This window comes from Asterias rubens, chromosome 14 (assembly GCF_902459465.1).
Source record: "Asterias rubens chromosome 14, eAstRub1.3, whole genome shotgun sequence".
Taxonomy (NCBI): Eukaryota; Metazoa; Echinodermata; class Asteroidea; order Forcipulatida; family Asteriidae; genus Asterias; species Asterias rubens.
Window position 1 is genome coordinate 12,160,036 of NC_047075.1, and position 23,449 is coordinate 12,183,484.

Consider the following 23,449-nt stretch of genomic DNA (forward strand, 5'->3'; position numbering starts at 1 on the left):
ATCTGTTTGTACTTCCCATTGATTCGGTGTGCTGGAGCTAGATCTTTGTGTTGATGTTGCAGTACAGTTAGTAGATGTTGCCGGAGTCTCTGAGTATGACAAATTCACCAAGCCTTGTGCTGCTTCACATCTAGCACTCGCTTCTTTTCTCCTCTTTTTGGAGTCTGTCCTCCCCAAGTAAGTTTGATGTTGTCGTTTCTGGGGAGATGTCAAACAGTTGAACACTGATGGTGTGTAGTCTGGTGACAACGGATCACTGCTTTTGGCTCCTAGAATAAGCACACAATAAAAAGAGGTTTATACAGGAAAAAGTATTGAGCGATTTTATAATGTATTCAACAATGAGCATATATTTTCATGGTATCTACACTTTTACCAAACAAATTAAAAATCCAGGTTTTAATACCTTTTTTTCCCAAAATGAAAATTGTCTGTTTTTTGTTGAACTCTCACATGAGATTGATGGGTGCAGAATATTGTATTATTTACCATTAATTATTGCTATTACGATTTTCAAAGTGCAAGTCTTCCCAGTGTTCTTCATCCATTTCCTCTCTCTTTCTTGAGCTTGCAAAAGAGTGCATACTTGTACATTTACATTGCACAGAGAACGAGCACTTTTAAATGAGCAAAGAACTGGACCAAAATCAGGCATAATGATAACCTACTGCTCTACCCTCTAGTCATGCTATAGCTACAGAGTTATTGTTAATGTTAGCTTTGAGTTTTTGTGTGTTTAACATTCAGTAGGCCTAGTACTTCACTAAGTATAATATTACTAATTAGTCATTATAATTGTAGTGTTCGTAAGAATAGGAAGGAACACAGCTTGTTCATAACCACAGGAATGTTATAGGACGTACTGGGTTTGTTATATTTTTTATAAAGAGCTGACTGAAAACTGTATTTTATTTGTTTAATGTTATTGAAATTGACTGATGAGTACCAGCATAGATAGATAGATAGAAGTTAAATTAAAACAGTGACAACAAAATTGTAATTGTTGAATAAAAGACCCGTTCGGTAATCTCTTTTGTCGTGGACTGGGTTTGTTTTCCGTTTTCATATTATATAACATCTTCACTGATAAAGATAGGCCTTTTCATAGTAACTCCTGTTGTCATGATCGCAACCAAAGGATGTCACGGATGAAATGAAAAAGGAGGAAGGATATTTTACGTGAGCTAATTAGCCTTACCTGAGATGAAATGATCACTGCATACACGACTGCCGTTTGTCGGCTGCCGCCAACCCAACGGTTTCTTAGAGCCGCAGTCCACAACCTTCTCCGTTCGGGATCGCTGGGAAAACGATAATATGACTTGGGGTTTCTCCCTTGTCTATTCTGGCAGTCAGAAACAGCACACGAAGTCAGTAGTTAAGATAGACTCTCTGGTACACTTTGACCTTTGCCCTAGAAGACAATGAGAGGTCAAATTGTACCCAAAATAGGGTAGAAATATGGAACACTTTAATTTGACCTACCTTCAGAGAGGTCAAACTGTGCCCGAAATGGGTTAAAAACAGTTAAAATTTCTCGCTGTGGTGCAATGCATAGGTAGTGTGTGTGTGTATTGGTATAGCAGTTGACAGGGTAATCCCCGAACAAAGAGTCGCGTGTGGGAATGACGTTGCAGTTTTACTGAATGGTTGAAGGAAATAAATCCTATTGATCCGCTGAAGATGACGTTGCAGTATTACTGGTCAGTGCTGGTAGGAAATATCCTCTGACAAAGAGGGCGTGTGGGAATGACGTTGCAGTTTTTTGGATTTTCTCTGCTATGTATTACAAGGTGTTGTGCAATCCTTGCCTTATAACACGGGGGTAATAAAATGAGAAATTTAGATATACATGAAAATGCATCCGAATAACTTCCTTGCTATCGAACTTCGTCACCCATGTTAAAAAGATACCGAATCAACAAGCGATGAATGAAGCGAATGAAAACATGGATATCGAAGAACAATCGGCATTTGCCCTAAAACGCCTATACAAATTAACTGTACACTATGACGTACCAAATCAGCGAGGTGGTGGAGACAATGACGAAGATGATGACGACTCAAATGACGATCCGTGGGAAACCACGGAACCTGGAACAAGAGCCGGGACAAGGCTCATCCTTCTTGGACACCTTTCGAGGATCAACCACGAAGGAAGAGATTGCGATTGGATCGAGTGGAAGGCGATGAGGAGATTATGGATACACCAGAAAGATATTACGAGATTTTAGATGTTAAAGATAAATTTGTAAAAAAATATCAGGCCACAATGTATGATTATAGAATTAAGTTTAAGAGTTTGGAAGATTTGTCATTGCGGGAGTTTTTACCTCGCTTGGGTTCCATATTTGAAAGTATTTTGAAACGACTCACGGATGGTCTTCCCGACGATGACAGAGTGAGGTTGTTTCATTCCTCGTACTTGAATTTTCCCATCGCCCTACCATTTCTACGAGTTAACGAATTGACCGTGGAGAGATTTTTGGCTCGGATTGAGCAAGTGTTGCAATCCTATCAGTCCATTCGATTAGATAACATGGTTGAAATTCATTTTTTTCACATGTGAATGCAAAAGGGTGGAAAGAGCAACAAGAAAAATCACGGCGTTGTAAAAATTCAAGACATGTTGAATGATAAAACCTCCGTCATTCGTATCAAGGATACAAAGACAGAATTATGTTGTGCAAGGGCAATAGTAACTGGAATAGCCATTAAAGAAAATCACCCAAAGTTAAAACAGATAAAAATAGGTCGAAAAGAGCAAGAATACCTTGCTAGGGATTTACGCGCAAAAGCGGGTGTAAAAGAAGGGCCTTGCGGTCTGGAAGAAATACAGAAATTTCAAGACGTCCTGACCGAGTATCGATTGGTGGTTTTATCCAGCGGTCATTTTAACGCTTCTATTTTCAGGGGGCCAGTGTAACGGCAAACGATCTATCTGTATTTTTACAATAACCATTACGATTTGATCACGTCAATGAAGGGCTTTTTAAACAGGGGATATTTTTGTGACACAGGTCAAAGGGGTTTTGATTCTCAAGACAGACACAAGCGATGCGTAGATGATTGTAGAATGTGTTTTTCTCCCGGCTGTAAATCGGGTGAGATAATCACTTGGGTACACTGTACGGAATGTAATCGTAATTTTAAGGACCAGAAGTGTTTTAATAATCATAAGACTAAGAAGATCAAAGGTAAAACAATATGTAAGTTATATTACAGATGTAAACGCTGCGATTGGTACGTAAACAATGAACTCGAGGGTAAACATGGCACGCACGACTGCACCAAAAGATACTGTACCGTATGTAAAGAGATTGGGTTTATCGATCACGAATGCTTTGTCAAGCCTATCATTGGTACGGGAAGTAAACAGATCGATACCGATGGTCGAGTTGGTAATGGGGACGGTACAGGGCCAAAGAAGGAGGACGTAGCAAAATATGTATTCTTTGACTTTGAGTGCACCCAAGATAACGGCGTTCACGAACCAAAGTTATGCGTAGCGCATGTTGTGTGTGAATTGTGTGCGGATAAATCAGAAGATGACCCGCTGTATAAATCATGTAAACATTGTTCAGAGTCTCGTCAGAAGATATTTAAAGGTGACAAATGTAAGGAAGAGTTCTGCGATTGGTTATTCAGTTCTAAAGAGACGGATAATTCTATCGCTCTGGTGCATAATTTAAAAGCGTACGATGGGTATTTTTTGCTCAGTTTCCTGTACGACAATGCTATCATACTCGATGTTATTTACACGGGGTGTAAGATACAGTCTATCACGCTACCAAAGTACAAGTGCAAAATTGTTGATTCTATCAACTTTTTACCCATGGCTTTGAGTAAACTGCCTCAAACATTCGGTTACAAAGAATTACCCAAAGGGTTTTTCCCTCACTTATGGAATACAAAACAAAACCAAGAGTACGAAGGTCCCTTTCCGGATGCCAAGTACTACCCCCCCGACAGTATGAGCCCAGAAAAGAGACAACAATTTTATGAATGGTACGAGGGAGAAAAGGGCAAACATTTTGTGTTACAAGATGAACTGTTAAAGTATTGTATCAGTGACGTACAAATTCTTCGTCGCTGTTGTTTGCAGTTTCGAACCCTATTTAAGAAAGTATCCTCCCAGGGGGAGAATGACGAAGGTATCGATCCCTTTCAGAATTGTATAACAATAGCCTCTGCGTGTAATCTGGTGTACAGGAGGAATTTCCTGAGTGCCGACACCATTGCGGTCTTGCCTCCTAATGGGTACGAGTGCAAGGAACAACAATCCAAAGTCGCTTTGCAATGGTTACATTACGTTCACTTGACGGAGGGTAAATATATCCAACACGCGAGAAACAAAGGAGAAAAACAGATTGGCAAATATAAGGTGGACGGATATGATGCTGAAAGTCAAACAATATATTCTTTCAATGGATGCTACTTTCACGGGTGCGTCAAGTGTTATCCAAATAAGATGACAATCAATAATACAATGATGACGCCCATGTCAGAGTTGTACACGCGCACCCTAGAAAGGAAAACTTTCTTGGAATCAACATGTACAAAGTTTGTCGAGATGTGGGAATGTGAGTGGAAAGCCATTGTCAAAAACTTACCCGAAGACATAAAAGTTACCCTCCAGCACAAATCAATTACTGGACCCCGCGAAACGTTAAATCCCAGGCACGGATTCTACGGCGAGCGTACGAATGCTTCTTGTTTGTTTCATAAAACAAAGGGGGATGACGTAATCAGGTATTTAGACTTTTGTTCGTTATGTCCATTCATAAATAAGTATTGTTCTTATCCACTGTACCATCCCGAAATCATAACTAAAATTTCAAAAATGTCTCGGACTACTACGATCTCATCAAATGCCAAGAAGTCACACCCCCCAAATTATTCCATCCCTTGTTACCCTATCGATCGGGGGGCAAATTGACATTTCCTTTGTGCCGAAGCTGCGTAGATACTCTGCAGCAGAGCTTGTGTACACATACCGATGATGAAAGGGCTTTGCACGTTACGTGGGTATCTATAGAACTCGAAAAGGCTATAGAATTGGGGTATAGAGTGATTGATATTGAAGTTGTGTGGCATTTTGAGCATAGTGAACAGTACGATAGACGGGTGGTTTATTCACGGAGTATATTAACACTTTTCTTAAGCTTAAAGTTGAAGCTTCTGGGTGGTCATCATGGGTCGTCAGCGAACAAGACAAGACACAATATCTAAATGACTATTTACTGATTAAACTGATGCTAAATAGTTTCTGGGGAAAATTTGGTCAGAGAATTAACATGCCAAAAGTCGAAGTGATAAGTGATCCAGCCAAACTGTATGACATACTATTGGCAGATGATAAGATTGTACATGACATAAATTTCATTAATCACGAAATTGCTGAAGTTCGATACGAAGCCAAAGAAGAGTTTGTTATTGCAGCTTTTACTACTGCCCATGCTAGACTCAAGCTCTACGAACTACTCTAACAGTACAATCCTCCAGAGGGTGATTATCTGGGCGATTTGACGAATGAGATAAACCCAAAAGATGGAAATTGTATAGAGACATTTGTGTCGGGGGGGCCCAAGAACTACTTGTATCGATTAGACACTGGAAAAACCTGCTGTAAAGTGCGGGGCTTTACCCTAAACTTTAGAAATTCACAACAGATTAATATTGATTCAGTGGTCGAGATGATAAAAGGTGTAGGCCCTCAGAAAATTATGATATCAGACCCTCATAAAATAATAAGGAACAGTAAAATTAAAGAATACTGACCAAGTCAAGCACAAAAGATTACCGCGTCGTCTATAGCAAGAGGGTTAGAGTAGATCAGTCCAACACCGTACCCTACGGTTATAAAGCTGGCACACCTACGTCAACCACTCATTGAGCTTCTAAACATCATGGATGAAACGTCAAATACAAGAACACGGGATAAAACACGTATGCTTAAACTGATTTTAATTATTGATTTGCTGATTACGAGTATTGCATCCGTTTTATTTGGAAAGACTATGGTTCGAGAAGAACATGTACACGGTTTATTGACTCTTTCTTGTGAACAGTACATTGCTCGAATAACCAATCGCAAAGCTTTTTTTTCAGTGCTATTTTTATACTCCAACGCTACCTACAGTTTGATCGAGCCAGAAAACAAGAACCCATATCAGTGAATATGAGTAATCCGAAAGGATATTATGACATGACCGAAGATGTCACCAAAACAAATACGGTAACCCCTGTAAATCAACCTTACACTGCCGCAAAAATCACCGAGGGTGTGCCCAAGACGTACAAGCGTAAAGCCCAACTATTATTAGAAAAAATTTAAAAGAATGACGCCATGAATTGGAACGATAAGGGCGAACTAAAAATTGGTGAAGATGTGGTTAAGGGATCTAACATTACGGATTTAATCAATGATGTTTTACACGCTAGAAAAAGATTTGACCCTCTTGGATGGCAACAATCAAACACGATTTATGTCTGAAGCTTATTTTGACGCCACCGAAGAGCCCTATGGCTACTTATTTGTAGACCTGAAGCCAAACACGCCGGAGAAGTACAGGCTGAGGACCAACATATTCAAGGGAGAGACGCCCTACGCCTATATACCCAAAGTATAATAGACCCGTACAAACGCCTTTGTCTTCATTTTGTCAAGATGACGCATCGACTCAGGAACAATGCCCATACTCTAAAACAACTATTGGGCAAGTCTTCACCCAAAATAAGGAAAGATATTATAAAAGGAGCCGACAAAGAACTGATATCATGTCTGTGCGAATGTCACAAGACACACCTGAGACAATTGGCTAATAAACGACTGTCACACAAGAAACGAAAACATCTACTCGTGCAAAAAGGTGGCTTTTTGGGTTCGCTCATTGCACCCATCTTAAGTACATTAGGTGGTCTGTTCCTAGGAAACTGATGCGTTACGCCAAGAAGATTGAGATGAACGCTCCCGCGGATCAAGTCATTCAAAATGTACTTTTGAAAAGAGACATTGGAGAAACAAAAGTACAATTGCTGGAACGGGACATGAAGGATACTCTGGACAGAACCGACCTGGATGACAACACCAAGGTGCTTTTGTATCAACAAGCGCTCCAAGGCTACCTACAGTTTGATCGAGCCAGAAAACAAGAACCCATATCAGTGAATATGAGTAGGATGTCATTTTGAACACACAGGAGCGTAGTCTCGGTGCTGTGGTGTTTACGATATGCTGACTGTGTCAGCTCAAGCAGGTTGTTAGATGTTAGGTAGTCATTGAGTTGACCAGCTACCACTTTCTCCACAACTTTTGAGATGAACGGCAGATTCGACACAGGTCTGTAGTTACTCAGCTTGTTCTTATCTAGCTTTGAGTTCTTTAAGATGGGGGCGACGTGCACCTTTTTGAGCTGCTGAGGCACGATTCCTGTTTCTATGGATGAGTTGACAATGTTTGTAGTTGCAGGTAGGACGAATGACAGACATGTTTTCAACAAGGAGGTGGGTACTGGATCGAGGTCACATGATTTCGAGGGTGAGCGGCGGATAAGCTTTCCAACAGTTTCTTCCGATTCCGTCTCGAAAAGTTGGAGTACCGATGTAGAATGAGTATCATATACAGAGACTGCAACTGATGATATCTGACCATCAAGCTCCGACCTGATGTGCGTAACTTTGGTTTCAAAGTGAACATTAAACCTTTCCCCGAGGTCTAATGCAGATGAACTGTCAGGAAGACACAGTGATGGTTTACTGTGTAGCGAACCATCAACAACAGCGAAAAGTTGTCTTGGATTTGTTGCATTGTCTGATATCTTTTGTTTGAAATGTGCACGTCGGGCATCTCTAATTAAACGAAGAACCAGGTTTCTTTGCTCTGTAAACATTTGGCGGTGAACAGTAAGACTAGATTTCCTCCACTGCTTTTCGTACATCCGCTTTTGCTTTTTGGCCTCCATGATGTCATGCGTATACCAAGGGCTATGGGGACGTACGGGTAGTAGTCGCCTCTGTATTGGGGCGTGTCTGTCAATTAGTTGTTTGAGAGTAGTTTCATAACACTCTTCCTGAGCAGACAGCTCAGAATCTGGTGCAACTTGTGGTAGATGGGTCATGTCCTTGGTAAACTCAGTAAGATCTATTTGGTTCAATTTACGGTAAGTATAGCTACTTTCCAAGAGCGCTTTGGTTTACCTAGTTTCAGTTCACAAACCACGCTACAGTGATCAGATATAAAGGTAGATACCTTGACCGAAGATGAAATAAGTAAATCATCACTGGCTCTCCCTATGACGTAGTCAAGAATATGGCCACTGGTATGTGTAGGTGATTCAACGCACTGAAGTAAGCCCATGCTGTCTAAAAGTTCGTCTAACTTTTTGGTGCTGCTGTCTTTCTGTGCCCAGTTGAAATTAAAGTCACCGACCACAACCAAGTTGTTTTCAAGTACCATGGACTCAAGCAACGTCGAGAACTCAGTCATGAAGTTGTTGTGAGAGGACGATGGTGGTCGGTAAAGTACAATTAAAGTTATCGCAGAGTTGTTGTTGCCCGAGGAAATGTTAATAATCATGAACTCAAATGAAGCAAAACACTGAGTTTTCAAAAGTTTCACATTGAAGCTTTTACGCAAGATGACAGCAACACCCCCACCACGCCGGCTGGTTCTAGGGATGTGTGTGAAAGTGAAGCCACTGGGACAAATTTCACCGATGTATTTTGGATCATCTTCAGTTCCAGTAAACCAGGTTTGTGTCAGTGCCAGAATATCCGATTTGGTATCTACAATGAAATCATTTATCAGTTCAGTTTTATTCCTTGCATATCGGCAGTTAAGAAGGGCTAAGTTCACATTTTCAGTATCTGGAGTTGTGGTTTGGCTTTGTATAGGGCCGATGGTGGTGGTACGCAGTGGAATTGGTGCCTATGGTTACCTCTTTTTGTCCAGTAACAATAGGTGAAGTGAGTATCATTTGTTTACGTGCACCTCCACGGCAACCCCGTCGTGAGCGAAGCGCTATCCGTGCATCGCAGGCCAATCTCCATGCTGCATGGTCAAGTAAACGACAAGAGTCAGGCCGTAGTTCAAGCAGTTTCCCAGGGGTGTAGGACAGGCCCATAGCAGTCATGGTTGGCTGATCCCCAAAGTCACCCGGAGTCAAAATCGCGATGGATGTTCCCAGAAAAATCCACCACATAGTAATCAGATTTATCACCAATATTCAGTATAACAGCCTCTGACTCATAATATGACCATCATTTAAAAAAATCAGCCACATCAGGAACAGCTACGATGAAAAATTCAAATTTTTCCCAAGAACAGAACAGCCTCACAGCGCTCTATATCACATGTCAAATATATAATTTGTTGGAATGCTAAAAAATATGCTTACATTAGATGATGAACGAAGAAAGGTCTGTATTGAAAATTATGGAAGACGTAAAGCTTGCGAGTTATGCATCTGCAATAGCTGTGGTTTTTGTTACCAGTGTCATACGAATTATGGGATCGGGGACCAGTTTACCGTAGAGTGCACTTGCACAATGTGTACATTACACTAGGAGGAAGATTACACAGCGTTGGCCGGATGTGAACAGCTTAAATTGCAAGACTCTGATCTTGATCTGCGTTCACACTTGCTTTTGGATCGCCTTTGCGGTATCTGTTTTCCTTCTGATCTCCTTTTAACCGCCCTTTCGAGATCAGATCCTCCTTTGACCCTCCTAGCAGGATCAAGTTCCTATGTTTTGCATGTCTTATAGGAGCTACAACATCCTGGATCAGAGTCGGAAATGACCAAGCTATAATCCATAATCTCTTAACAATGGCATTGAAAGCAACACTCACTGGCTTGTGCTCGGTTTTCCCTATTGAAACACTATTTCTCCGGCTGCAGCAGCCATTTTTAATGAGCAGTTGGGCCTATTTTTGACCTCTTCGTTATCAACTTGTCATGACTCTCGCTGCACCCATTAATAAGTTGTTAAGACCATAGGTTATGGTTCGAGGTCTTTCTTCCCTTACGTCCAAGTATCTAATATTTCCCTTAGAATCGTGTGTTTGAAGGCAGTGTCGATGACGATGTCCTCTGTAGTAGAGGTATTGGTCATCTTCTAGATCAGCATTTCGTGAGACCATCATCTATGGAACCAGCTGCCATCGAAAATCTGGCCTACACGTTCTGCATTGAGTTCCACTCAGCTTCGTTTGCCATCGAATTTCTCCTGTCAGGTAGTCCACAAGCACACCGGTTACTTTATTCTTTGGGCGGTCGACTCACTTACATTAAAAAGAACTGATACTTCCTTAGTAGCTGATTGTTCGTATCCAGGGGTCTGGTTCTCTTCCGCCCTTCATCATTCTTCACTTCTTCCTCTTGCTATGCTTGCCGGACAAACGCCAAAAGGTTCTAAAACGACTCCAGTGATTACCCAGTTTCCATCCAAAATGACTTTGGTTGACAAATCGGGGTGGTGTAGACATCCTAGTGTCCAAGGCTCTTTACGCAAGCATCGGCCCGCTCTGACTTCACGAAACGCATAGATACTATACCGCACGGCACACAACAGTACTTGATACCGCGGGGTCAAAGCATGGCTTTCGAGGTATCAACGAGGTTACAAAACGAGGCCGGATCGCGTATTTTTTTTTCCTGTAGGATGAACGTCGGCAATTTACATAAATTGGCGTAGTTTACTATACATTTTCCCATGCACATGCGTACTTCGACGTAATAATAGTTGTGGAAATACACTCACGCAGTGGAAATACACTCACGTATATTAAACATGTACACAAACACGCATACACGTACACATGTTACATGTACAATGTACATGTATATTTAGTACCATGTACCACGTAAAACTGCGTATTTGTACAACTCCACCCTTTGTCCATAAAATGCGTCGCGCTTGCTTTCATTGCCAAGTCTTGATTGCCCGATAAAATGTTTGGATATGGTTGGGAGGGGGAGGGAGGGCAATTATGAAAATAGACCATGGATGGTATATCTCCATGGTTGGACCATGGAGGAAGAAAAAGGAGCCAGACTGGTTCCACAACCTGTACACCATTGTGTGAAGCGATAGTAGAAGAAAGGCAGGTTGTGTGGTCCCCATTTATTTACCACAACTATTTTCTTTCCAAATACCACCACCAGTGGCCAAAGGTCCCTAGCGGTCATCACTAAAGCTCGTGCATGCGCGAGAGTGTTTTTTGGGCAAAAACACGCCCATTTTATGTTAATTGCCCACGTTCGTCCTAGGGAAAAAAAAGTATTGGTTTTAAATCTAAGGTTGTATTTTTGTTTTACTGAAGCCTTCAACTAAACAAAACAAAACGAGTGTCATTTAAGCCTTTCTCTGTAGTTTAAAAAAATATCGACATTTAAATTGAAGGCTTTCTCTGTAGTTTTCAAAACACAACATTTAAATTGAAGGCTTTATGCGAAAGTATTCTTGGCAAGCGATTGATATTACATTTTTATATACATTGTTTTGAAACATCCCTCTTAAAAAAACATTTTTGTTAGTACATAAATTTGTTCTGAATTCCTCATCACCAACTAACATCAGAGTAATGGGCCACAGTCTTTGAATGCTTGCCTGGAAATTGAAACCCGGTTAAAGTTAATGATTGCATCATGTACATTGTGCAGTTTTACTGTTATCATGCATGAAGTAAAATGTATTAGTTTCTTCCTGTTTGTAGGAGACCAAACACAATAATTTACATTAAATGGTTCGCAGATAATGCTGGTAGAAAGCAGTTCCCTTAAAACACTAATTACTACGATACAAGTAGATCCGACAGAATTCGAATAGTCATACAACTGCCCTTGGTTTGTTTCAGAAGGCCATAACACTGTTTTGTTTTGTTTTTAGAAGGTAAATCTTAAACAAAAATAAATACATTCAGACACAAACAAACTTATCAAGTGACCACTTACCTTTCGACGTCTCTACCGTACAGCTGATGATGCAGTAAAACAAAAACAATGCAGGACATTTGTGCATTATGGATATGCGGTCGTCACACGGTGCGTATCAATGTTCTGACCACTCAGAAGACGCAACGAAACGCACCCCGCCAAAATACGCGTTTGCATCAAATTGTACGGGATATACGCATTTAGAATGCGTTGTGCGCGCACACAATGGAGTAATTTGAAGTTACAAGGTGCACGTGCCGTGAGCGCGTTTTGTTACGTTGTACGTACGTTAGTTCACACCCTCGGGCCAGTGTACCTGCTGCTGCTGTGGTGTAAGTTTGTACTGTTAGAATTCTTTTCGGAATCGCCAACATGCAGCCAAATTGCTGAGACAACTTGGCTGGACGACAACATTGGAGACAGCAACTGTGACAACTGGGTTGGGGCAGAGATGATTTGCAGCTGGCTAAGCCGCAGATCGAAAACGAACTCAAGAACGACGGGAAGCATGCGTGTGCAGGGATGTGCAGCTCACCTTTTGTGCTTTAGTGTTGAGCTGAGCTGAATAGGACTAGCCCGTTGGGTTGGACTCCCAAACGGAGGAGACTAACCTTGGCTAGATCTATAATTTATAGGCATAAATTTAATTTGTCAGTCCATGTACGAGTGGTGGGGAGTTCATGAGACAAGAAAACAAATTGGCAGTAGGCCTAGCCGCAATTGATAGTGAATTTCGTTTACAATTAACTAAGTCAGTATTAACAACAAGATTTAACTTATTATCATATATGCATAGGTCTATACTTATTTGCATCGCAGAATTAAAACAAAACAATGAAACAAAAACAGCAAACCCACCATTTCATACTTCATGTGATGCCAAGCAAATTTTGATGACGCAACATGGGTTCACACTGCGTTTCAAACCGTGCTCCACAAAAATTCTCAACAAAATAAATGGCAAGTTACTATTCTGTCTGAGATGATGATCGTTATTTTAAAAGCCAAATGTTTGTTGAAAAGTGCTGGAAAAAACTTTACACCTCTCTTAAATTTTATGGCTAGGTATTTGTTTAACTTCTTCATGGTCTTGTTGATAACGTGAAAGAGATTGCAATAAAACATAGTGAATTCATAAAGTGAGCCGGAACTGGTCAAACCGAGTATTCTTTAAATATGGACATCCTTAGCCCTAGTCAGTCGCCAGAGTCTCCGTTGGTCATCCAAACTAATCAACTCCAGAGTGCTTATACAAAGTCTTACCCAAACTAAAGTCTACCACAATTTCTTAACTAATGCTCCCATGACCGTCAATTCTTGTCGACTTAAAGTTGTGTTAAAAATTTTGTTTGAATTGTGTCAGGCAACAAGACGCTCTTAGCTAAGAAACAGGATGCTTTCATTGTGACTGGCAGACTCCCCACCGTCAACAAATCCCCACTGGGCAAAGGAAGCCGCACCAAATTGCCAAACAGAAAGTACATTTCTGAGACGGCCTCAGAAGACTCGGAGGTAGGTTTACAACTATGTATATTTGCAAACAACAAGTTTGTTTTCTTTGGATGGTGGTGTTAGGGTGGTGTTTTGTGTTTTGTTTCTTGCTTTTATTTGTTTACAGTTGTGGGAAGACGTCGTTCACAGAAAATAAAGTAGACGAAACTGAATTTCCATGATGGTAATTAAAAGAAATAGAATGCTCGGATATTAAAATTTACGGTTAACTTTTCTTGCAGGACAGCTACGAGCCGGTGCCAAAAACACAAACGTCCGACTATTAGAACCACAAAGAGAAGGTACGTCGGTAGTTTACTAGGGCTGATTTGTTTTGTTTGTCAAGACAAACCTCATTGATTTATAAAACCGTGGTAGTAGATGCCGATTGTCTTTTTTAGTTGAAACATGTTTTAAACAGTATATATGCCCTTTGTATGGGCAATTTTGTCATTCTTTCAAAAGAAAAGGTCAGAGCTAGAAATGTGTCAGTGTGTTATTTTCTTGTTGTTAATATCAAAGTAAATTGATGATTTATTCACTTTTAAACTGGACAAGACACAAAAATAAAGGAATAACGAGAAAGGTGGAGAGACTCACCGACGCTTTGTCTTGTTTGGAAAGTATGTTGTATTTGGTTTGTTAGTTTAGCTTGTTGGTTTTTTTGTTTGTTTGTTTGTTTGTGTGTGTGTTTGTTTGTTTGTTTAATTGTTTGTTTTGTTTGTTTGTTTGTTTGCTTGTTTGTTAGCTGTTTGATTTGTTCAACGGCCCTTTTCCAGTAAAATATACAATAGCTAGGCCTCTTAGATCAATAATACAATACCAAGTACTTCCGATGACAAGAGTTGATTTAATCTGAATGAATGTCATGACATCTACAGATTTGCCATCGCTACTTAAAACGATGAGAGAGGTCACAACACCAAAGAAGAAGGAAGCAGTCGCGGTAGAGCCGCACAGGCCACCAGTAAAAGGAACCGTATACATGTAATTTCAAACATAAAGACTCGGCCGCGGCCAGTGCATCAGATGAGGTATGATGTTTCGGTTAATCCCTTCCTTAATGGATTTGCATGTCTAATACTTAACAATAAAGATGTTGACAAAAACATGTTCTTGTGCGTAATTGTTGTACCCCTTTGTCTCTATATGATGTTTATTTTCAGATCTCATTTACAATGTTTGGTGAACTAAAGGTACGCAAGAGTGTGAAAACCTCCCCAGACGCAGTGAACTCCCCGTTCTTGCTCGTACGATGTAGGATTTTAGCGGGGCCAGTCTAGTAATGCAAACACTTTGTACACGAAAGAATGTCTGGTACCCGTATTACTAATAGTGCATGTGATTCTGTAGTCGTGTGTCTCTTTTTGCCTCGGGCCTTTGCAGCAAAAAGACTAGATTATTTAATACTAACTAGCGAGTGGAGTTGAAAATGGACGTGTCATGACCTCCAACACCAAAACTACAGCTAGAGAATTCATGCTCTCAATTAAACATCTGCTCAGACATGTCAGAGGCGTTTACTGTGTTTACCGTAAGTATGCAATGGGAGACTTTCCATTCTCCCTAAGTCACCGAGAGAGGGCGCTCATTACCGGGTAAACTCTAGACAAAAATGGCGTCTTCATTCTTTGTTTACACTTACGTATCGACGAAGGTTTTCGACTTTGTATAACTTGCTTCTTTAATCAAATTATGCCCAATACTGGGTGTGCAGTGCCGCAGTGTGCGGGAAGAGGTGGATATGAATTTCCAAAGGAAAGAAAGAGGTGCAATGCTTGGCGAGTGGCCATAAGACGAGTGAACGATGACACAGGACGATCATGGTGGCCATTGCTTAGTGATGTCGTCTGCGCAGAACACTTCACAACATCAGACTATCAGCAGTTTGGAAAGTCCGGTAAGTTACTTAATTTTTCGAGATTTAGGCCTTGACTGGCCTCCCATACTCTGACTCAAACATTTATGCGAACGTAAGCCTTTCAAAGCTTTCTAACCTTCATAACATTTCAATTTTCATAGCATCCAAAATTGACTAGAGACTAAGTAAAGAAGAGTACTAACAAAAGTGACAATAAGTAGGCAGGCCTGTTAGTGTTACTGTTAATGTTACTTGTATAATGTACTATTTATCCCGATGCAAAATTAACATCTATTGTATAATGTAGTTGTAATTTGTCCTGGGCAGGGGTAAACATTGTACTGTAGGCCTATAGGCTATAGCTATGTAACGTTAGGCCTATGGTGGCTATAATAATGTAAAAAAAGAACCATTATTTCTACCCATTTTCTCAAAGTTTGGTCTAGTTTGGCCTTTGGGTTTGTTCCTAATCCTCGCGGCTCAGATTTGTCTGTTTTTTTCTTCAAATCTGAGTTTACTGCTAAATTTTTGAGAGCCACATTTTAAATTTGTTGATGCATGAGTATGACTTTGGTTTACATACATGTTTGAATCCTTTTTGTTACCTAGAATTTGAAATCTGCATGCAGGGGTTTTTACCCCTGTGCCTCTCGTCCACAGTGTACACATTAGCAGCCCTAAATAATGTGAGTGCACCATTCACCTCCCATCAGCACTTTTGAATGGCTATGCCAGATATTGCTGTCGTTATTATAATTATTGATTACCCTAACTGCAATATTTGTATAATTTTATGAAAATATGCAAACAGTAGAGTGAACGATGGCTGTATGATTCTCAAACTGGTAGGGGCAGTTGTGACTTGTCATTGTGATACCATTTTAATGGGTGGGGGGGGGGCATGCTTCCCTGGCTCCGCCGCTGTTGATTAGAGTTGGGTCTCGGAAGCTACATGTAAGAACCACCCATCGTGAGACTACATTTTGCACAATACTCCTCAAAAGCTTACCAAACAAATGTAAATAAACTGTCCATTTACAACTTCTTTACACTTTATTTTTTTTTTGGTCAGGTCTAAAATTGCAACGAAGGAGGCTCAAACCAGATGCTGTTCCTAGCCAGTTCTCATGGACAAAGCAACCAACTTCAGCAGATGTCTCAAGGACAAAACGCTATACAGAACGCTGTGTAAAGAGAGAGGGTACCTGTGAGGGTTCTGATGAGTTGTCTATGGATGTTGATGTTAACTGTGATCTGGACATTGCAATGGAGGTAAATGTGAACAGTGAAAATGAAAAAGTACATAACCAGGCCATCCAGACAGACCTGCAAGAGACCCTGTCAACATCAGTCTCCACACATACACAGACGGAATCTGAGACGAAGGTACAGGGATTTACTATTCATGACTTCAAGAATGACCCCAAAGGAGTACACTACTACACAGGGCTTCAAGACTATCTCAACTTTATGGATGTACTTGCTTCACTTGGACCATGTGCTTTTGAGTTAACTTATGTAAATGGTAAAAGGCCCTCCTTATCTGTGCCAGATCAACTATTTTTGACTATAATTAAATGTAGGAGATATACAGCCAATTTTGAATTAAGTCGAATGTTTAAGGTCAGTGAATCAGAGGTATACATTGTATTTGCAACATGGATTAGATTTATGCATCTGCAGTGGAGAGAGATTGATATCTGGGCAGATAGAGACATGGTCTTCTTTTATGCTCCATCTGATTTCAAGACCAAGTTTCCCAGCACTCGGAGTATCCTTGATGGCTTTGAGTTTCCAGTTAAGAAGCCCAAGGGACCTGCTGCCCAGCAGGTAACATTTTCAACATACAAAAACCGTAACACTGCTAAGGCACTGGTTGGTATAACACCAGGAGGTTTAATGTCCTATATGTCTGGTGCATATGGAGGTTCAACCAGTGACAGACAGATCATTGAGAGGAGTGGATTAATAAATAAAGTCAACAAAGGTGATTCAATAATGGCTGATAAAGGTTTTGATGTACAGGACTTGTTTGCGCCAGTGGATGTAACAGTTAACATTCCTACTTTTTTCAAGAACAAAAACAGAATGACAGGTCAATCTGTTGTAAGCGATAGAAAAATATCTAGCAAAAGAGTTCATGTTGAAAGGATAATTGGACTTGGGAAAACATATAAAATATTGACGCTGCCACTGAATCACACAGAGACAATTCTCTCCTCAGACATTGCATTTATTTGTTTTATGCTTGTTAACTTCAGGAAATGTATTGTTTCAAGATAGTCATACTATAACTAATAGGGCGAGGACAAACAAGTTACATTTTCATTACATTTTATGCAATTACCATTGCAAACTTGTCAACAGAGAGGAGTATGAAATCCAATTGGAGAACACTTAAAAGTATTGGTATATTTATCATGCAAGTTTGAACCAGAAAGTACTTCTTTGAATATGAATACATGTACATGTATATTCAATTTGTGAAACTTGGTGTCTGTTTATAAATAGGCTTCACCCGTACAGACCCTTACTGCCCTCATTCCCACAAGTTTTGATATTGCCATGTGATTTTCCCCATTAAGACTTGTCAATCACAGCCTCAGGAATGATGACTCAAAATTGTACAACAAATAAACATTTCATAAAGTCCCATGAAGGATCCTTTATGCATACCAATGACACAACTAATATTTGAACAGTGTGAACACTTGCACTACAAACATTAATATTATGACGCTGTGTTTTATAGTCATTAGGCACTGTGCATTTTTCAAACTGCACTATACAACACAGCCAGTTAGTGTGGTTCACTTGTACCCATGGCGATTTGTGATGAGGCTGCCCTAATAATAAACCATTTTATTAAATAAATAAATAAATATTTATGTCATTTTAAATTAAATTAAAAAAATAACTGTTGTAAATATTTGAATAATAATATTTTTCTTTATTATAATAAAACTTACATCATTGGTGGTTCTAAAAATAAAACAATTAAATGAAATGAAAAAGAACGGATCTCGTTCATGAATATGTATGAGGTATAATGATCTATTAATCCATTGTTTGTGTACTAGTCCATCTAACATACATTTTAGAATCAATGTGGGACTTAATATTTATACTGAAGGTTTAAAGAGGCCCTCTAAAGGTAAAAATAAGTTTTGTGATTCACTCATTTTCCAATAGATAGAGCCCTTAATAAAAATGTGAAAACATTAACAAGCCTCTAACCTTGCGTTAAGGTGGTTTCAAATGTCATTATAATTGACACCAATTTAGTGCGAAATCTTTTAACAAAGTGGCATCACACTGTAAAAAAAACATGATAAGTGAGTCTGTAGAAACAAAATATGAAGCAATAGCCCATTAAAAATACATACATGCATCAGTTGATATTAAGTCTACAGGAGAACCACAGACAACCAACCAAGTAGATCTCAGAAATGAAAGTTTATTTTCAGCATTGTTGTCATTCCTCCATTGGTTTAGAACAAAATGCATACTTGTAAGTTTCCCTGTAAAAATACTTGTCCAACACTGCTTTCCTAAAGTGATGATTGAAGAAGTACTGTAATTTTGTGGTGGCTTCTTCAATAAATGTGTTATTTCGTTGGATCCTCATTATGCTCACATCTTTAAATGTCCACACTATAAAATCACACCATTGTCTGCCGGTGCAGATCAGGTTTCCCTGAACCTGATAGTAGTAGTTATGATTCTCCTTCAGAGCCATTTCACCACGGTCATTGTACTTTAAGTATGGTACATTTGCTGGAGATATTTCAAGATCTTTACAACTGTACGGGCATTTCACCTCAATAATTCCATCTTTGCCTACCAGACCGTCGGGGGAACAACCCAAGAATGGGTGTTGTGCACATACGTATATACCACAACTTTCAACTTTGTTACCTGTTTCAGTAGAATAATCCTTCACTGCAACAAACTCGTATTTTTTTCCATGTTCAGTGTATTTACTTGTGAAAGTCTCAGTATTTGTGAGTGATTGCGCCATTTTATTTAAATCTGTTCTTGGACCTGCTTTACAAATTTTACCATAGCTGGAAGCATGAAGGCGCTTTTCTCTTTCCCTTATCCAAACTTTATTTGAACTCTGCCCTCGCGTTGCCTCTTCAGTCTGTGCTCGTTTTTGCTCACTAATGGTAATCACATCTAACTCGTCAAGAAAGTATTCTTCTGGAGTTTTCTGTAGATAATCGTGGTCATTGTTGATGGCCATGATGTTTGCTGGTGCATACATTTGCCGTATCGGTAGATCATCTGCAGAAGAGTTGAGCCAAACACTCCTGAATAAATCTGGATATCCAGGCCTGTTTCGGAACTCCACTGGCCTTGGATCAAAGTTCTTAAGTTCATGGAGGTTGTCTTTTTTGCGGAGTTTCAAGTCGCTCATCAAAACCGGTGAGCCAGTAAATTTTTTCTGATGATGAAATGTTTGCAGAACTTCAGTGCATGTATCCCTTGTTATGATGCCCTCGCTTCTTTTCGTAAGAGAAAAGAGTACTAAAGATACATGCTTGCAGTGAGCTTCCGGTCCCAGACCAACAGCGCATTCACACTGGGACTCTTCGACCACTCCATGTTTGTTTATCCTTATATCAACCTTATATGTCACCTTTGTTTTCATTTCTGCAGAAACTCTGCCAACAATGTATGTAGTTCCATCTTGGTTGCAGTAGCGTACTGACTGCAGAAATTTTCCTTGGTACAGTGCCTCTGTCTTCTCTTGCAAATCTTGCCCATGAAGTTCATGAAAGGTTTTGATGATATCTTTTGTTACTGCAGGAATCTGAAAATTAAAAAGATGACAGTTGTGTAAAACAAAAATAAAATCAGCAGACCTTAAAAAATTAAAATAAAGAGACTAGCAATTGATTTGCTATCCATACAAGAAAAACCAGTGTGAGAAATGTACCTAAATTATAAATCCGTACTAGTACTTCCAGGCATGTGGCATTGAACAATGCCAGATTCCCACGCTACAAGCTAACAGCATTGGAATGCTGTTTATAAAAATTGTAGTCTCTACCAAATACAAGTTTATACATATGCCGTAGTTGGTCTCATTGACATAAAATGACAATAATGTGCTAAAGTAAAATGCAAAAAAACACTTCGGGATTTGCATTAAAAATGGAAAAGTGAAAGCAAGATATATATGTATTGTTAGTAGAATTAAAAAATCTTTTACAGGTGTGCCTTATAATAAATAATACATACCTTACTGTCTGTGTTTATGTCCTTGTAATCTGTTGGCTTAGGTGTTGTTATCTGAAATCCGACTTCCTCTTCACGTTGTTGGATATGTCCGAAGTTAAAGTTTCTGTCATAACTTTCAAGTCTGAAATCAAAGTTAAATAAACAAGATTTGTAAAAGGCCAATTTTAGTAAGACTAGAGTAAGAGTAGGCCCTATCATGCATATAGTAGTTAGTACGTAGGTCCTACTCTAGTGTAGTATTAATAACATACTAGGCCTATGGCTAGGCCTCAGTTGAACTTTGAAGCACTTGCATGGTTTAGAAACGAAACCATTACATGACCATTCAGTTGGAATAATTATAACAATGGCATAGGCCTATGCTGCATCACTCAAGACAACACAAACAATGTAATTGTAAATGCAATGTAGATTTTGTTTTGCTTTTTAAAAAGCATTGCCATTGCTTTATTTCCTTCTTAGTTCTGCTTTGGCTGCTGCTGGCATACAACCAGGATCATGACGAGACATAGGATATGAACATTTGTAGGTGTGTCATTTATTGGAAAAAAAAACATCATCTCAGCCAACATACATAGGCCTACTACGACTGTATTTCAATAAAGCCACCAATGTAATTTGGACTCGCTTCCCTAATCTATTCTCATCTGTAACGTTATCACTTGAATTGTCGCATTCAAGTTCCATCCATACTTTTTATCCTTTATAAATTATAGTTTTACTTCTTATCTTAGTCAAGTTTTCATGGAGGGGGGGGGGGGGTCCTCTATGGTATGATGATGTATACTTTTACTATAATATACCAGTGAATGGAGCATTAACGATATCTGTCGGCAGCCCCATAAATAGTGTAATGTACGAAGCATACGCTGGACCCCCTCCGCCAAAAGCGTATGGGCACTGGGGCTAATCTGTCGGCAGCCATGCCCCATTATTACATTACATACATGCATTACATCATGGTTGGCGCACGGACGATTTGGATTATAATTTTTTTTATAAATGGATGATGTTGGAAAACCTACCTGGTGACTAGTTCATGTTTACGTCCCGACTGTTTGGCATTTCTTCTCTTTAGCTCTGCCCTCAGATATTTTAAGGTCTTTGAGCCGTAGTCGACACGAATACCGGAAGTAGTAGCCATATCCACAAAGAAAGAACCACCAGTGAAGATCATAGGAATAGTATGTTGTAGTTCACGGACGTTTTGTTTACATTTTGTATACGGTCGTCGTATTTATTATTGAACATTTCCGCGCGGAAAATTTTACCCGGTAGGTCTGCTGCCCTCTATCGACAGAGATCTCAGAAAGTCTCCCATTGCGAGTCACATATACCCCACAGTTCGATTTTAGATACAAAATTACAGGGACTTTACTTCTCTGTCCTTTCTCTATGCTGTTTGCATGTACATGTAGCATGTGTAGAGTCACAGGGCAACAGGACAGTGGTTTATATTACTAATACTATTGCATTGCCATAGGATAGATGTCACTTGTCTTATTTGCCAACATGATCCTTTCGGGGTTATACATTCATTATTTTATAAAATAATGTTTATGTCTATCATGGGGATGTAATTCCTTGACCTTGGTCTTGGACGGTACTATTTGAGGTAGCTCCTGTTTACATTGCTCAGAATCATTTGACAGCAAAATTTACTGTGTGATGCATCTGAACAGGGAGCACATACTTATACTGCAAATGGTAGTTGGCAAGGAAAGCTAAAATAAAGTAATACTCTTGTCCACAAAAATGAAGCTTCCATAGGCCCTTTTCGAAACCACGGCTTCGGCTTTGGATTCGGCTTCAGACTCCGTTCTCTTGTCTGAATCCCTACGCAAAGCACGCTCAGTATTGTCCAAACATCTGCGGGGCCAAGCTAGCCCGAGCTGAATCCAAAGCCGTGGTTTCGAAAAGGGCCATAGTCTGGAAGAACTCTTTTCAAAAATTACAAAACAAAATCAGAAACGGAAGAATTTCATTATTTTGTAACATTTTTGTATCGCTTGATTCCCAGGTCACAGTGAAAGTTGAGTGATGATGTGATTATTGAAGCCGGTATGGACAAGAAAGAGTACACTTACATCAAAGAAGTTTTCCAAGCACGGTTTGTGACAACCAGCTTCTTCGCAGGACAGGAAAACTCTGCTAATTAGGCCTGGGCGACCAGTGAAAATTACTAATCGACTAGTCGCACCTCCATCCAATAGTTGCGACTACGACACTAGTCGTGACAAATTTTTAATTATCAAGATGCACTGTGGCAATGTGTGCCGCAAGCACAATATAGTCTAATTCAAGCGGAAAAGATTGAAGATTCGTGTCACTGATGTCTGACTGTGTTTTGTAAGTAAATTATGTTGTCATGAATAGTCATGAGCGACTAAATTGGTTCACCAAACAGGTAGACGCAACTGTTTTTGACATATATAATTTTTGAAGTAGTTGTGACTATTTTTGTAGCACGTTTAACCGAATAATTGAAAACAATAGTCGCGACTCGACTAATGATTCAATAGTTGGAGTCCGACACTAGTCGCCCAGGCTTACCGCTAATGGTGCAAGGATGGCTTCTACCCGCAGCCGCCACCCCCCCCCCCCCCATACCACCACCACTACTACCAACAGAAGAACTTGTAGCAAAACACAAATCCAGATTTTCCACTTCTTAAATTTAAATGTCCTTGTAACTTTCCATATTTTGGCTACAAAATTGTCTGTACAGGTGTGCATAAGACATAAGGTCAGTGCATTATTAGCATTATTGGCAAGTTCTAGAGTTTGTATGTAATCAAAGAGAATCTTTGGCACAAATTTATAGGAGCTTTATAAACAATATGGACAATTTATTGAGACATGTTTTTACAATTCACAGCAGTACACAATGTATTTGCAAACATTAATTAAA

General features: G+C 39.7%; 2 protein-coding genes across 2 annotated transcripts; one reads left to right on the forward strand and one right to left on the reverse strand.

Moving 5' to 3' along the window:
- The first annotated feature begins 8,639 nt into the window (after nt 1–8,639).
- Nucleotides 8,640–17,574, forward strand: LOC117299153. Its single transcript, XM_033782616.1, has 6 exons — nt 8,640–8,753; nt 10,057–10,237; nt 13,303–13,451; nt 14,597–14,687; nt 15,148–15,330; nt 16,364–17,574. The coding sequence occupies exons 1-6, from the start codon at nt 8,640–8,642 to the stop codon at nt 17,572–17,574; spliced, it is 1,929 nt and encodes a 642-aa protein (XP_033638507.1).
- Nucleotides 17,575–18,506: 932 nt separating this feature from the next.
- Nucleotides 18,507–19,785, reverse strand: LOC117299044. Its single transcript, XM_033782444.1, has one exon. It carries the CDS (start codon nt 19,709–19,711, stop codon nt 18,767–18,769), a length of 945 nt encoding a protein of 314 aa, XP_033638335.1. The 5' UTR covers nt 19,712–19,785; the 3' UTR covers nt 18,507–18,766.
- Between the last annotated feature and the right edge of the window lie 3,664 nt (nt 19,786–23,449).

Coding starts and splice junctions, on each gene's coding strand:
- LOC117299044 (XM_033782444.1), bottom strand. CDS start 19,711: ATGAGCGACTTGAAACTCCGCAAAAAAGACAACCTCCATGAACTTAAG.
- LOC117299153 (XM_033782616.1), top strand. CDS start 8,640: ATGACAGCAACACCCCCACCACGCCGGCTGGTTCTAGGGATGTGTGTG. Junction 8,754..10,056: donor CTTCAGTTCCAGTAAACCAG/GTTTGTGTCAGT, acceptor TATTTCCCTTAG/AATCGTGTGTTTGAAGGCAG. Junction 15,331..16,363: donor TCAGCAGTTTGGAAAGTCCG/GTAAGTTACTTA, acceptor TTTTTTGGTCAG/GTCTAAAATTGCAACGAAGG.